This window comes from Colossoma macropomum, unplaced genomic scaffold (assembly GCF_904425465.1).
Source record: "Colossoma macropomum unplaced genomic scaffold, Colossoma_macropomum, whole genome shotgun sequence".
NCBI lineage: Eukaryota > Metazoa > Chordata > Actinopteri > Characiformes > Serrasalmidae > Colossoma > Colossoma macropomum.
In genome coordinates, this window is record NW_023494810.1 from 30,127,132 (window position 1) to 30,142,808 (window position 15,677).

The window sequence follows — 15,677 nt, forward strand, 5'->3', positions numbered from 1 at the left end:
AAATCATTTTAAATCACTTTAAATGACTTTTTAAATAAGGTACTGTTTCTGATCCTACTTCATTTACTAAAACTGGCTGCTACCACATTTAAAACTCATCAAAATTTGCTCAACTTGATTTCGGCTTTCTGTCACTCCACCATCAGTCACGCAGCTTTTACTCTCTCATTCAATGCATTCACATTACAAGCCTCAGATCTGATCTTTCTAACACGATTGTTCACATTTGTGTTGGTAAGTGACTTAAATCAGTTAGTAATGTGAACGAGCCTGCATCCTAAAATGACACCTTAATCAATAACATCATGTGAATGAACTACATGCTTCATAATCAGCAAACTAACCAGCAGAGGCCTTCGCACGAAGATAATTAGCCCTGAACAGCCCTCAACTGCTCATTATTAGAGCAAGATGAAGGCAAAAGAGGGTCAGACACTTTTGCACTGTTTACTGGCACAAACTTCAGGTCATTAAATTCTCAACAAGCTCGCATGGCCAAGAATCACATACGTGTCCAATCCAGAACCACATACGAATGGCTCAGATCTGATTTAAACAGATTTGTGTTCACACAGATCTTAAAAAAATCTATTGGTGTGACATGAGGGTGAAAAATGCGTAATGTGAATGTAGCCTTAGGCTTTGTTCATATAGCAGGTAAAAGTGGCCCAAATCTGATCTTTTTCTTCATATGTGACACAGATGTGTATCTGTGTGTCAGTGTGAACCGCAAAAAACACACTGAACCTGACATTTTCAATTGAGACGCTTTCCCATGTGGTACTGAAATCCGATACGTATCCGATCTGCAGCAATGCGACTCCAGACATCCAGATCGGAATTCATGTGACTTTCACATCAATCCAACTCCACATTTGTCATAATTTTGCGCAGCTGAGACTTCAGAAATATTTGGGGTCATATTTCTGTACAAAAAATAGAAGAGACTGATCCTAAATCCTCTGTGTTTGAAGAGATTTCGAAAGGAATGGCCGAACACGGCCATAGGAGAACGAGGCTGCAGCGTCACAGAACAGTTAAAAGTCCAAAATAAAAGTTTAAAGAATCCAAGGACACGAACCAAAGAAGTGACCATGCCCTTTTTACGGTGAGTTTAACACATTCAGAGAGATGAGCCCAGCTGAAGCTTGCTGAAGAAGTGGCTCCTGTGTTGCTGGCGAAGATGAAACTGAACCCTGGCGTTCGTTGGCAGTTATGATTGTTTACTTCTGGATGAGCTACGTGAAGCAATGAGAAGCATTGTTCTTCTGCACGTGTGGGTCAGTTTAGGAGCTGATCTGTTCGGACTGATGTCCATATAGGTCACATTTAAAAGATAATGTGAACAGTCAAACAAAAAAATCGGATTTGGTGAGAAAATCGCATTTGGGCCACTTTTACCTGCTGTGTGAACATAGCCTAAATGAGCTAGGGGTCACTTAGGTCACTAGTGGGCCCAAAAGGTAACATCATATATCACGTCAACATTTGAAGAGGGTTGCAAAGTGCTAAAAAGACGGATACTGGCCAACAATAACACAAAGCTATATCAAGTCTAGCTTCATAACAAAAAACAAATATGAGCACTGACTTTCCTAGAACATCAAAGCCAACCCACATACAACTCATTATTTACAAGAGCCAGGTTCATGGAAACTCATCACACAGGACACAGCAGCACCATGTCTGTACCCTCTGCCCTGAATCAATTACACATTTTTATTAGTGCAATCTCAGTGTGTTGTGGAAAATGATTCCTTTCATACGCCGGATGGAGTTTACAAGAAAGCTGTCGACCTTCTGCTAGTCACCTCGGCAGTAAACCGCATTTCAAATCCAATCTATTCTGGAACGGATCCACAAAAACCGGCGCAACCAGGCACGAGCCGCTCTGAAATTCAGCATGCGCTCTGCTAGCATGACACCTGCTCATTCCTGAGTAATGCCAAACTGCTAATTATTGAAGAAAGCAGGCAAAAGCAGCTTCTGGAGGAGAATCGCATGACGCCAGGTTGTCAATACTGACTGCATCAGGTCAACTGGGATTTCACCATATGACAGTTTGACGGTTAGACAGATGTCAGAAATAACGATTCTAATAGCATAAAAATGTTTCCACTGTAATAACCAAGTTGGCAATATGCAATGATCTTAAACGCTAAAACATTACACTGCTGAAATGCTTAGTGAGAGAGCTTGTATTGTCAGTAATGCCGATAGATCAAGGTAGTCTGCCTGTTACAGTGTTGTCAGTAATTACTATCTTTGCATGCACACAACACAATGGATTTCCATTGATTTTTCAAAATTTCTGTGTAATTCAATTGTTGAGATCTAAACAAAGGCACTCGGAGTGGTTTGATGTGGGCAGTGAGTGGACATAAAGTGGGTGTTTCTGATATAGTGGCCAGTAAATGGAACAACAAGGTAGGTGTTTCTGATAAAGTGGCCAGTGAGGGAAAGCACAAAGGTGGGTGATTTTGATAAAGTGGCCAGTGGGTGGAAGTAGTACAAGGGGGTGTTTCTAATAAAGTGGCCAGTGAATGGAACAACAAGGCAGGTGTTTCTGATAAAGTGGCCAGTAAATGGAACAACAAGGCAGGTGTTTCTGATAAAGTGGCCAGTGACTGGAACAACAAGGCAGGTGTTTCTGATAAAGTGGTCAGTGAGGGGATGTACAAAGGTGGGTGATTCTGAAAAGGGGCCAGTGAGTGGAAGTACAAGGGTGGGATTTCTAATAAAGTGGCCAGTGAGGAGAAGGACAAAGGCGGGATTTCTAATAAAGTGGCCAGTGGGGGGTGTACAAAGGGTGGGATTTCTAATAAAGTGGCCAGTGAGGGGATGTACAAAGGTGGGATATCTAATTGAGTGGTGAGTGAACAGAACAACAAGGTAAGTGTTTCTGATAAAGTGGCCAGCGAGTGGAAGTACAAAGGTAAGTGTTTCTAATAACGTGGCCAGTGAGCGGAAGTACACGGTAGGTGTTTCTCATAAAGTGGCCAGTGAGGAGATGTACAAAGGTGGGATTTCTAATGAAGCGGCCAGTGACACACAACACGGACCTTTGGATTAAAAGGGGTTAAACTGACTCTTAGCACAACTTATCACAATCCTACCCCACTAAAATGTAAAGATGGCATTTTGGTAACAAAATTACACCGTGACATCCCAGATAATGATAAGTAAGACTTTCAGAGAAATCTTTCACATTCTGAGAGAATATCAGTGTTTTTTAATCTGGGGATTAAGATTTAGTTTTTAGTTATAAATCCAGACAGAAAGCCTATGAGGGTCTTTCGTATCAGGTGGCATTAAGAGTCTATTAGCGTCAGGGGGCTTTTTAACAGGCGAGCAGCAGGACGGTTAGTTTCATGTCGTCCTTCCACCATAATCTACGGCACAGATCCAGCGATGGTGCTGAAATGTCAGCGTGGCATTTGGGGAAGATATTTTCTCCAGAACAAACTCTATACACACCACACGCTAGAAAGAGAGAGAGAGAGAGAGAGAGAGAGAGAGAGAGAGAGAGAGAGAGAGAGAGAGAGCAAAGTAAGGGAAAGGCAAAGGAATAAGAGAGAAAAGGAGAGAGAAGAAGCAAGAAAGTGAGACAAAAGGAGAGCAAGAGATAGAAAAGGGGGGAGAGAGAGAGAGTGTACAAAGGAAAGGAAAAAGACAAAGAAGGAGAGAAGAAGCAAGGAAAGGAAGAAAAAATGAGAAAAAAAAAGAGCAAGAGAGGAAAGGTAAAGAAAGAGAGAACAAGGGAAAAGAAAAAGACAAAAGGAGAGAGAGGAAGCAAGGAAAGGGAGAAAAAACAGAAAGAGAGAGAAAAGGGAGAAAGGAGAGAAAGGAGAGAGAGAAAAAAAGAAAAGAAGAGAGCGAGAGAAAGAAAGAGAAAGAAAGAGTAAGGCAGCAAGGGAAAGGAAAGAGAGAGAAAAGGAGAGAAGAAGCAAGAAAAGTGAGAAAAAGCGAGTGCAAGGGAGAGAAAAAGGGGAGAGAGAGGGGAAGAGAACAAGGAAGAGGGAGAAAAGAAAGTGAGAGAAAGAGAGAAATAGAAAGGAGAAGGGAGAAAAGAGAAGGAAAGGGAGAAAATGGGAAGCAAGAAAGTGAAAGAGAGAGACAAGCAGAGAAATAGAGACAGAAAGGGCAGGAGAAAGAGCGAGACAGAAAGACAGAAACAAAGAGCAAGAAAAAAGAGAAAGAGAGAAAGGGGAAAAAAGGGAAAAAAAGGAGCGCGGCAGCAACACAGAGAGGCTGACAGAGTCGGGATGAAAGCGAGAAAGAGCAAAAGGAAGATAAGAGTCATAGGGCAGAGAGAGAGAGGGCAAGAGAAAAATAGTGAGCAAGAGGATGAGAGAGGAAGTGAGGGAAAGCGAGACACGAAGAGAGAGTGAGGAATGATGAGAGAAGAGAGAGAGAGAGAGAGTGCGGACAGTAGCAGAATGCTGAAAGGAGCAGACGCTGTTTCTCATTCAGACCCTCTGACAGGCCTGACAAGAGCTTCTCTTTCGGAGAGGATCGCCAGCAGCCTGACACAGAACGGAGTCCAGAACAGCCTGAACCGCCGCACATCTGAATCTGATCAGCACGTCCAGCAGCAGCACAGCAGTCACAGCCAGGCATCTGTAATGCGGCTACACTCAACACAGCGCTACGGGACATGCTAATTGGAGATGTGGGAAAAAGAGGCCTCGAAACATTATTAAATATGAAATCTGATCAAACAGTATATTTGCCTGAGAGAATAATCAGAGAAACAGACAGTCCTCAACAGATTCGAGGGCTCTGCTGCACTGAAATTGCATTGAACTGACCTGATTTAAATGTGTTGTAGAAGCAATCTGATTGTTTTTCTTTAGTTTTAGTTCATTTCTTTTACTTTTCCATATTTTAGCCCTTGTGTGGTGTTGATGTGTTTGTTACTCAGTGGTACAGCCACAATAATTTATGTAAACATACCAGATGTTTAAAATATCACAAGTGGCCAGCATAGGGTTCTCCTTTAGCAGCTGCAGTCAGTCAGCAGCCTGTCCATGTTGTCCACCCTCACACACACACACACACACATATACAAACACACACACACACACACATAGACACACGCACACACTAACAGCAGGCCATGTAGGAGGAGAGCAGAGTGAAGGACACAGCACCTCCACACTTTTACTCCCCGCAGGTTCACCCAACACCACATAATACGTAATATAAATGTGTGGGGGGTGAACAGAGTGAAGACACTGCAAAGGGTTAAATCACAGAGCTTATCAATGACTCAGTCTCCATATGAATAAAATGTATTACATCACAAAACTGCTGTAATATATTTTATTTAAGTGGAAATGAAGAACATCTGAATCAAGTCAGCTCAACACATCACCACCTTCATTGCAAATGGGCGAGGGGGTGGGGTTAACATGAGGTCAAGAATGCAATGATGATCATGTGTCAGAAAGAGCCAATATTTTTCTAAATTACTCAATTAAACACAACAATTTGATTTACTAAAACTGACCTTCTCAATTATCAGTAACAATCAGGCGGTTTGTGTAATAATGTTGCATATTTATAAGGGAATCTCAAAATTATTTAAAATTATTTATATTAGATTAAAATGATTTCAACTATTAGAAAAAATTGCATAAATAACTCATTAAGATGTAAACAAAGTTATTCAGAGTGGTTTGGTGTGAAATGCTCTGTTCTAGAGAAACTTACCGAGTCTGAATTGTTCACAGTGGTAGTGATAGGAACCAGACATCTGAAGAGTTTAATGCATTTAAAAGCTCCCACAGGAAAGTTATGATGAGTTGATATGTAATTCATTGCCTGATGCTATCTATCTACTTATTTATTTATTTATTTACAACTATTGTTTTTTCCTATTATCATTTTTACCAAAAATGGTTGGTACTCCACATATGATGCAAACTAGTGCACCAACAACCACTCCACTGCTAATTTGCACATACAGTTTGGACATACAGTAGTATTCGCATGGAGACACAGCCAGTGTAGAAACTTAACCATGTAGGCGAAGTTAGACTGCATTATGGCAGAGCTCAGGATAAACCTGTTATTTCTCAATTACGGTTAGTTTCAAAAAGCAATTAAATACACGGCTTCATCTTAAACATCATCTAGCTTACAGAATACACAGTGAGTAAAGGTTGTTTTCTCGTAGTTTTATTTGCGTTACACAATGGCAGAACAAATAGATGGGAAATGTTATTTCTACAGCACTTAACAACTTGAATTTAATATTCACGTATTTTCTTAAAGTAAAAATGTAAAACCATTTGAAAAAAAAAAACAATGACTAAGATGTGTTGCAACATGCAAAAGAGGAAAACACGTGTCAAAAGACATATTTTTACCACCCCCCAAAAAAACAGCAGGCTATTTCATGAAACAGCCATTCAGAACACAGATAACGCATGACCTGATCATGTCAATCAAAGGATTGATTACAAATGGCATTGGCTCGATGGACAAGAAATCGAAAGATGTTCATTTGGACTGATACAGCCATATAAAACAGGGACAGTGACAGCTGGAAAAAATGATGCCAAGATGATAAAAATGCTACTGCATATTCACATGTAGGTTGACTACACATCGCAGATGAGTTTATATAGCGAGAACAACAAGATCACACAATACAATTTGTGCATTTAGTTAGTGCAGTGACTAAACATGTTGCACGCAACTTTGTTTTTCTATTGCTTTGTGTAGCTTCGTGTAAAGTGTTAACCACAGACAAAACCTCCAAATACTAATGTAGAGAACGAATGTTAACATAACAAATGAATACCTGAGTATTCAAACCATTCAGGTCAACCCTAGTTAAGTAGTTTTTATTGTGTGGTTATTGTCACTGACCTGTCAACATGATTAGTAGATTGTTCGATTATTAATTTATAATCAAACATCACAGCTCAAAAGGGGATATGATGATTCCACTGGACACATTTACAGTAATATGACTGATGAGCTACCAATTTGTAGAAAAATCAGGTTTCATAGCTGCATGAGTGTGTGTGTGTGTGTGTACCTGAGGAAGCACTGCCCAATGAGGTCCCATTAGGCCGCTGTCACACAACATGACAGTCAGCACAATTCCATAGCTGCCTACTGGCTTCTGATTTTCGGAGCATATTCAGGGTTAGCCCAGAAGTCTGGTGGACTCAGCAGGAGGTTCAGTTAAACTAAAATTTATTCACAGGTGTTGCACAGTGTGAGCAGCAGGCTAACAGACTGAGACAAACGGGGTAGAGTCTAGTGAAAGATCTGGTGAGTGCAAAAACCAACCAATCCATGTAACGGCCACAAATGTGTTTGTTCAAAATATGATAGTGAGGCTGGACAAGCTTTACAGAAGGCTGGCAAAAAGCCTGTTCAACTGAATGAGAATGTGTGGGTGTGTGAATGAGGAAACACTGGCCAATGAGAACAAAATATGGAAAATTAGCATGTTAACTTATTAACTTATTAGTTATTTGTACACACTTAAAAATGATGGTTCTTTGGTAAAAGACGGTTCTATATAGGACCATGAACGCTCAAAGAACCTTCTGCATGATTAAACTTGCAATGTATCATAAGTGTCCTTCAGATTGATGGACAATGTGCTGTAGAAGGTTCTATATAGAACCTTTTTGAAAAGGGTTCTACATAGCACCAAAAGAGGCTTTTCTATTGTAACAAGCCTGACATCGTAACAATAGAAGAACGCTTTTTGGTGCTATATAGAACCATGGCTGAGCAGCTGCATGCAAGCCTTACATCACCAATCACAATGCCAAGTGTCCGATGGAGTGGAGTAAAGCAGTCGCCACTGGACTCTGGAGCAGTCTGATGGACGAGTCTGGGTTTGGTGAATGCCAGGAGAACGTTACCTGCCTGACTGCAGTGTACCAGCTGTAAAGTTTGGTGGAGGAGGGATGATGATATGGGTTGCTTGTCAGGGGTTGGTCTAGAACCCTTAGTTCCACTGAAGGGAAATCTTAATGCTTCAGCACCAAGACATTTTGGACAATTGTGTGCTTCCAACTTTGTGGGAACAGTTTGGGGAAGAACTTTTTCTGTTCCAGCATGACTGAGCCCCAGTGCACAAAGCAGCTCCATAAAGACCTGGCTGGGTGAGTTTGGTGTGGAAGAACTTGACTGGCCCTCACAGAGTCCTGACCTCAAGCCCATCCAACACCTTTTGAACTAGAACAGAGATTGTGAGCCTGACCCTCTCGTCCAACATCAGCGTCTGACCTCACAAATGCTCTTCTGTATGAATGGGCAGACATTCCCACAGACACTCTCCAAAATCCTGTAGAAAGCTTCCCAGAAGAGCAGAAGCTATTACAGCTGCAAAGGGGGACCAACTCCACATTAATAACTATGGATTTAGAATGGGATGTCCTGTAGGTGTGATGTGTAGGTGTCCCAATACTTTTGTCCATATTGTGTATTAAAGATCATGGTTACCATGGGGATTCCCTGTACTGTCCTGAGTGGAATTAGAATCCTAAACCTGTTATCAGTATCCACGGCAACAGAGGGGCAAGAAAACACAAAAATACCAGGGGCCAAGCCATCAAATGGCTCTCTTTGGCCTCATGCAATGTCTTATTGGCTGCTGCTCACAAACACAAACACACATGCACGCACATGCCAAGCCCACCACAAGGGCACAGTAGGATCGGCATGCGGATTAAGAGTAAACTGCTACTCAGGGGCAGCTGTGAAAAGGCCGTCCATCAGGCATAAATAAACATTTACTCAAAAATAACCACACCAGAAAAATTTCCATCGCAATAACTTGACCAGACCTCAGAGTTTTAATAAGAGTGTAACCTAGTAGCGCCCAACTAACACTGATATCATTCGTAGAATGCTAATGGAGGGGCACTGACCTTCACCCTTCACAAAATATCATCGAAAACTGAATTTTCCTTCTTTGACTAAAATAAAAGGGTTTAACTATGTACATTGTTAATGTTTCAAAATGTTCCAGTCCATAAAGTCCACATATGGACACTAAATTCATTGTGGTTGTGATGTCAAAACCATGAACACATTCACATTTGACCACCCATTCAGCCTGTATTTATTGGTGTGGAAGATGTGGGAATATGATTAAACGTTGGGCTGTTCCTGGCTGCCAGGCAGAGGCAAAGTCAAGGGACGGCCAGGGGCGACGTATGGCTACCCTTTTGGTCACCCCACTTTTACACAAAGTGAGACAGCCATCATCAATAAAGCAGTCACCAGAGACATTTTCTTCTACCTAAACTGAGTGCCATCAAATGTGCCATCAGAGCAGTTACTGATAAGTTATAAGCGTCGGAAGACATGGTGTCCACAGCTTGTTGTTGCTCTGACAGGCTACTCATCTACTAAGCAAATAGATGAGTGAATGAGTGAATCCACACAAACCAAGCTTCATGCTCTGCTTACAGCCGCAATCTGTATCAGCGAGTCACTTTAAAAAGCTGATATCTGAAAAATCTGAAGGAAATCTGGGATGCAAGTTTCAAAACATACCATCCACACCACACAGTCCATGTGTGGAAACTAAGCTGCAAAAACAGACCAGTTTGAATTTGTTGCTTTTGTGATGCCACAAAAAACGATCCATTTTCATTTATCCGACAGCAGTTTCGCCCCGCCCATTCACACTGATGTTATAAGGAGTGTTTCAGTCCAGACTCTTATTTAAACGAGGCACAATACAGGACAGCCAATCAGAACAGAGGTAATTTACATATATATCATTCTTAAAGGCACAGTAACAAAAAGGTCTGTTTAATTCTACACTTAAAAAGATGGTTCTTCAAGGGTTCTGTAGTAAAGAAAGAGGTTCTATATAGAACCATAAACACCCAAAGAACCCTCTGGATGACTAAAAGGTTCTTTGCATCATGAAAGGGGTCTTCAGACTGATGGAGAATGTACTGTATATAGTTCTTTTTGAAAAGGGTTCTATATAGCACCTAAAAACGTTCTTCTATTGTTACAAACTTGACATAACTTTTGGGTGCTATATAGAACCCTTCTCAAAAAAGCTCCATATATAGAACCATCTACAGCATATTCTCCATCAGTCTGAAGCACACTTTAATGATGCAAAAGAACCCTTTAATCATGCAACGGATTCTTTGCGTGTTCATGGATCGATACAGAACCAACGTTTTCTTCATTTAAGAACCCTTTAACCTTTTAGCAACCTAAAAAGGTTCTTCTATTGTGTACAAGCTTGACATCACAACAATAGAAAAACCCTTTTGGGTGCTACACAGAACCCTTTTCAAAAAGGTTCTATATAGAACCATCTACAACACATTCTCCATCAGTCTGAAGAACCCTTTCATGATGCAAAAGAACCCTTGAACCCTTTTAGCAACCTAAAAGGGTTCTTCTATTGTTACAAGCTTGACGTCATAACAATAGAAGAACCCTTCTGGGTGCTATACAGAACACTTTTCAAAAAGGTTCTATAAAAGAACCATGTATAGCACATTCTCCATCAGACTGAGAAACACTTTCATGATGCAAAGAACCTTTCAATCATACAAAGTGTTCCTTGAGTGTTCATGGTTCTTTATAGAACCATTTTCGTTATTAAAGAACCCTTGAAGAACCATCTTTTTTAAGAGTGTAAGGTTTGAAAATGGTCAATTAAAAGGAATCATAACTGTACATAAAAACAGACAAATGTTATAACGGAACCTTAAAGGAAAGAAATATAATATGGGCTCTTTAAATTCCGTATCCATCCCTATCAGCAGTGCACAGTAAAGGAGGGAGTGAAAAAGCACTCTGAGTGGACAAAGTGTTCTGCCTGTTCTGACATTATTGAAGTGTAGGTGAAATCATGTATTTACAACACTGTGGGAGCGCAGAAGGTAGGTAGATATTGCTCGCCGAAGATTCAATATTAATCCTACCATTATGGCACTACAGCTGATGACTAAGACCAAAAGCAAAGGAAAAGGGAAAAAAGGAGGTAACAAGGATTCTGAGCACACAGCTGTTCACACAGACAGAGAGAGAGGGAGAGATTCTGAATCACTGTGAAGAATACAAATGTATTTGAGACAAACACTTTGTGAAATTCATTTTCAGAAAACATTCTCATATTTTCCAGAAATACAGAAAATGAAAACATCACTAAGTGAAGGATATACTGCCATTCCCATCTAGGCGAGGTTTCGTTCAATAAGAGGACATTTTTGAGGGCGCTATTAGTAGTGGGCACTGGGCAGTGTGGACAAACATGTCACACAAACATGTCATTTCACAGTATAATTAAAATGTCTCAGGGTTTTTGACGGTATACCTCACCGTATAGACTCTCAGAAAAAAGGTACTCTTAGCACTGGGGTGGTGCCCTCAAGGGTACATCTCAGTACCTTTAGTCAGGGAACATAACTGTACAATAATCCATTGAAATGATATTTTCTCTGTTGTATTGACTCCACACACCCCGTCTCGTCTCCAGGCTTTTTATTTTATTGTACATTCAGTTATGAAAAGGTACAAATACGAACTTTTCACCTGGGAAAAACTTATTTAAGGTTCACAATTGGACCTTAAAACCACTGTTGTACTTTTGAGGGAACATTTATATTGTTTGTACCTTGATGAACGAAAAATGTACCTGCATAGAACCTTTATTTCTAACAGTGTACATACAGATCTTTCTACCAACCAAGTTCAAAAGCAAAAAGAACATTTAATTTGGGCTTTTGGACTTTTATTTTGGGCTTTACACTCAATTATTTTGCTTTGATTGACCCTATATCTTAATTATGTATATTTTATTCAAATAAATGATTGAACATTCCATTTCATCACTAACGAAACAATCATAACCCAACAAACTTTACCAAATGTTTCAGTAGTGACTGTTTCAGTGGTGACGATTTGAGCTCATTTTGAGCAGAATTCAAAAACACTAGCTGGTAGATGACCAGCAAACACAGCTTTGAACAGCTGTACAGGCATAAAATCATCATATGTCTCATAAAAACACAAAATTGCAGAAGAGAATGTGTTTCAGTAGTGACAGTTCCTAATATTCCACACTCATTTTTGCCTTTGGGACACATTTTCTTCAAAACAATGGGATATAACTGTTCACCATGTGGCCATGAGGGACAGGGATGCAGTCTCACTTTCTGCTCTAAAATGCAGGGGCGTGGCTAAAATTAGGTTCCACCTATAGACTGTTTCGGCAGTGACATGAAAATGTGGGACAGCATTTTTTTGTATGAAGCTTTTCTATTTAAAAAATTAAACTTCATGAACTTCAATTTAAATCTAAAACTTCAGTTTAAAAGAAATCAAGGAGATCTTAAAAAAATTATAATAAAAACTATAAGTATTATTTTCACAAGAGTAAATATGGGGGTTAGGGTTTTGGGAGAGACACCTCTCAATAGAAAGTACCCTTTAAATGATGATTTTGTATGTATTTAGCTTATTTCTGTCTCAACGCATTGGGGTTAAATAGATCATAACATAATGCCTGTAAATATCTAAGGGCTGGACACTTAAACTGTTTTTTAATGGTGTTTTTACTCTGGGAACGCAGTTTAGTCAGCAGAATTAGTCAGCAGAATGGTCCATATATGTTGATTAACGTGGGCTAGTAATGTGAGGTAAATGTAAGTAAGTAGACTACATAACGTTTCTGTCAATTCTGTTACACATTACCATTTTGTGAACTGGAATGCCCTTAAAATGGCAGTGGAGATTTACCCAAGGCCGAGTGTGGAGGGGAGGTAGTGGCTTTCTTTTCCAGAACTAGGACACAGTGTAGATGACCAGCATTAACACAGACTCCAGACTTAGTCTGCATGAAATCTGAATAAATCTGCAGTCAAACTTTTACACTTTACATAGCCCACTGTGTCTGCTGGACAGGAGGCCAAATGACTGACAAGTCCGACCAATCAGAAGTGTAGTGGTAAGATTGAGAGCTACTCATTTTGGCACATTAGAAATTCAAAGTATATCTATAATTAGTAACTATAATGTACATTTGTGGAAATCGCAGGTCTTTAAAGTGAGTGACTGCTGTCTGATATTTGAAAATGCAACATTATTTTATTCACCCTCTGTTGGATTTTTGAGAACTTTCACTGGCGACACAAACTACCAGACCAGTTGCTGTTGTCTCTGCTGTTGGCATGGCAGCAACCAAAATGATGGATTAGCTGAGTGCCAGCATCTCGAGTTTTTTTTTTAATTGTAGCTCAAACTGGGCTATAAACATCCGAACGATACATGGAAGCACTCAAAGTTTCAGCTTCTTAACAAAGTGATGAAGCTCTTCACTTTTCTAAAATGTCTGAATATTTCACATTTTGGTGTCGTTTATTCGCCAAGCTAACTGAGCCTTTTCTCTCCATGACAGGTAGAGAAGGGAGGGGGGATGAAACCAGATATTATTGGTTCATATTATCGTTCCACACCCACTGGTACATGATGACGTAAATCAGAAGACATTTCAGAGCTGGGAAAAAGGTAAGTGTGCTTAATAAGGACCAGCGACATACAGCGACTAAAAAAAGACAATTTTGATTTTAGATCGACTTAGAAATATTACATTATTATGAAGCTGAATGCTGCGAGGGACGAGGCAGACAGCCGTGCTGATCCAGTCTCTCTCCAGGAACCTCTTCTTACCTTAATGTAGCTGGCCAGCTGTGGGTAGACCCTCTGCACCCCCAAGAAGATGGACAGAGGGGTTCTGTGGGGGAAAGAGGTGGACACTGCGTGGGTGACCTCGGGGAAGGTGAAGATCTGAAAGCCTGAATTCTCATAAAGCTCTTGCAGCTCCACACTGGGCCTTTCATCCCCCTCACTCAGAATACTGCCCACTGCACAGCGACACAGCTGACCAGGAACCTGCGTAGAACACGTACATACAGAGAAACATTACAGAACAGTCCCACAACTTTATATTTAACATTAAATCAGAATCAACACAATCTCTTATTTCTAAATGCAGTATAAATAATCTAAATAATATATAATGGCTTATAGTACAATTCATTTCTCTTGAGTGGATGCTGCATGTCAATAAATGCTTCATCACATTGCTGTTAAGACAAAACTTTGTCTCTCTGTAATGAAACCTTTACAGGAGAAGCAAAACATGTTTTCATTTTAATGTATGATAATGGAGACAGATTGTTTTCAAAGTCTGGATTATTTCTGGATTATTCCTATTGGTCCATTCATCATCCATTCGTACAATGTTAAGGGCAGCTGTTTAATGTAAATGGTGAAAAAATACAATAACGAAAAATCTAAAAATATTTTTGACAATTACAAAAAAAAAATCTAAAAATATTTGTAAAAAGCCAACAAATTAAAAATATGTGAGAATGACTAAACATTAAAAATATTTGAGAAGATAAAAAAATATTTGTGACAGTAACTAAAAATAAATACACATATATACACATATATATCACATGTTCATCACTTTCACCTGTCCATTTTTGCAGAGACTCCATGATCTTCTGCCACAAATATTTTTACATGTAATTATTTTGCCACAAAATAAACCTGGTTTATTTATATATGTCTTTTTTTGGCTTTTCATATTTAAGACATTCTGAAAAGCTAGGTGCACTGTGAATGTACGTTTAGTAACAGCTTGCCTCTCTCTCTCTCCCTCTGTCAATCCTTGTCAGTGTCTCTCATTATTAGCAGACAAGTAACCCTGAACTCTCAACCCAACCTTCAGCTCTTCAGCTCCCCCAAAAAATCCCCTCTGAAAACTTCTTAAACCCCCCATAAAGGCCTGAGCAATCTCTCCGCCTGGAGGCAGCAATTAGCTCAGCCTCTCCCTGTACCTCACTGAGCCTCAGATGCTGTAAACACAATCTCCTCCTCACCTGCCTCCTCCACACACACACACACACACACACACACACACACACACACACACACACACACTATATGAGTCACAAAGAGAAAAGTGTCCTAATGAGGACCAGCCGCTCTGCCAGAACGCAGAGACGAGAGAAAGGAAATACATTATACACAGGTAGCATTTAATAAAGGAGCGCAGCAGCTGCAGGTGAGATTGTTTACGTGTGTGTGTGTGTGTGTGTGTGTGTGTGTGTTGGAATAAAGGGGAAAAAAACATGCTGATGATATTCTGTGGCTCTAATTGCTGAGAGTGCGCCGGCTGCTTTCGGAGGCCTGTGGACAGACGCCCGGCTGTCATCTTCAGAGAGAGAGAGATTACACACTATAGGACGACACACACACAAATCAGGACGCCGGGGGAATCCAGAATGGGCTCTGCGTGAGAAGTAGGGCCTGACTGATATAGACTACACTACCGTATCAGTTCAAACTGCAGTCCCACTGTAAACACAATCTATTTAAAAAAAAACAACAGAGCAATCAGACTTTAGATAATCACAAGGATTATGCTACAATCCTCTTAAACCCAAGGAAGTAATTGAGATAGTAATAAGCCAAATATATTCAAAATCATCATTTAAAGGGTACGTTCTATTGGGAGGTGTCTGTCCCAAACCCTAACCCCTAAATTTACACTTGTGGAAATAATACCTACATTTTTTTCTATTTTTTTTTAAATTCTTTTTTAAAGATATTTTTGATTTCTTTTTAAAGTGAAGTTGATCTGGATTTAT

General features: G+C 40.0%; 1 protein-coding gene across 1 annotated transcript in view; it reads right to left on the reverse strand.

The window, feature by feature from the left end:
- LOC118799806 (testis-expressed protein 264) overlaps positions 1-15,677 on the reverse strand; it is an 85,356-nt gene that overhangs the window by 45,679 nt on the left and 24,000 nt on the right. The window contains exon 2 of the mRNA XM_036559855.1: positions 13,687-13,908. Within this exon, the coding sequence (XP_036415748.1) occupies positions 13,687-13,908 (222 nt within the window). The remainder of the gene's footprint in view (positions 1-13,686; positions 13,909-15,677) is intronic.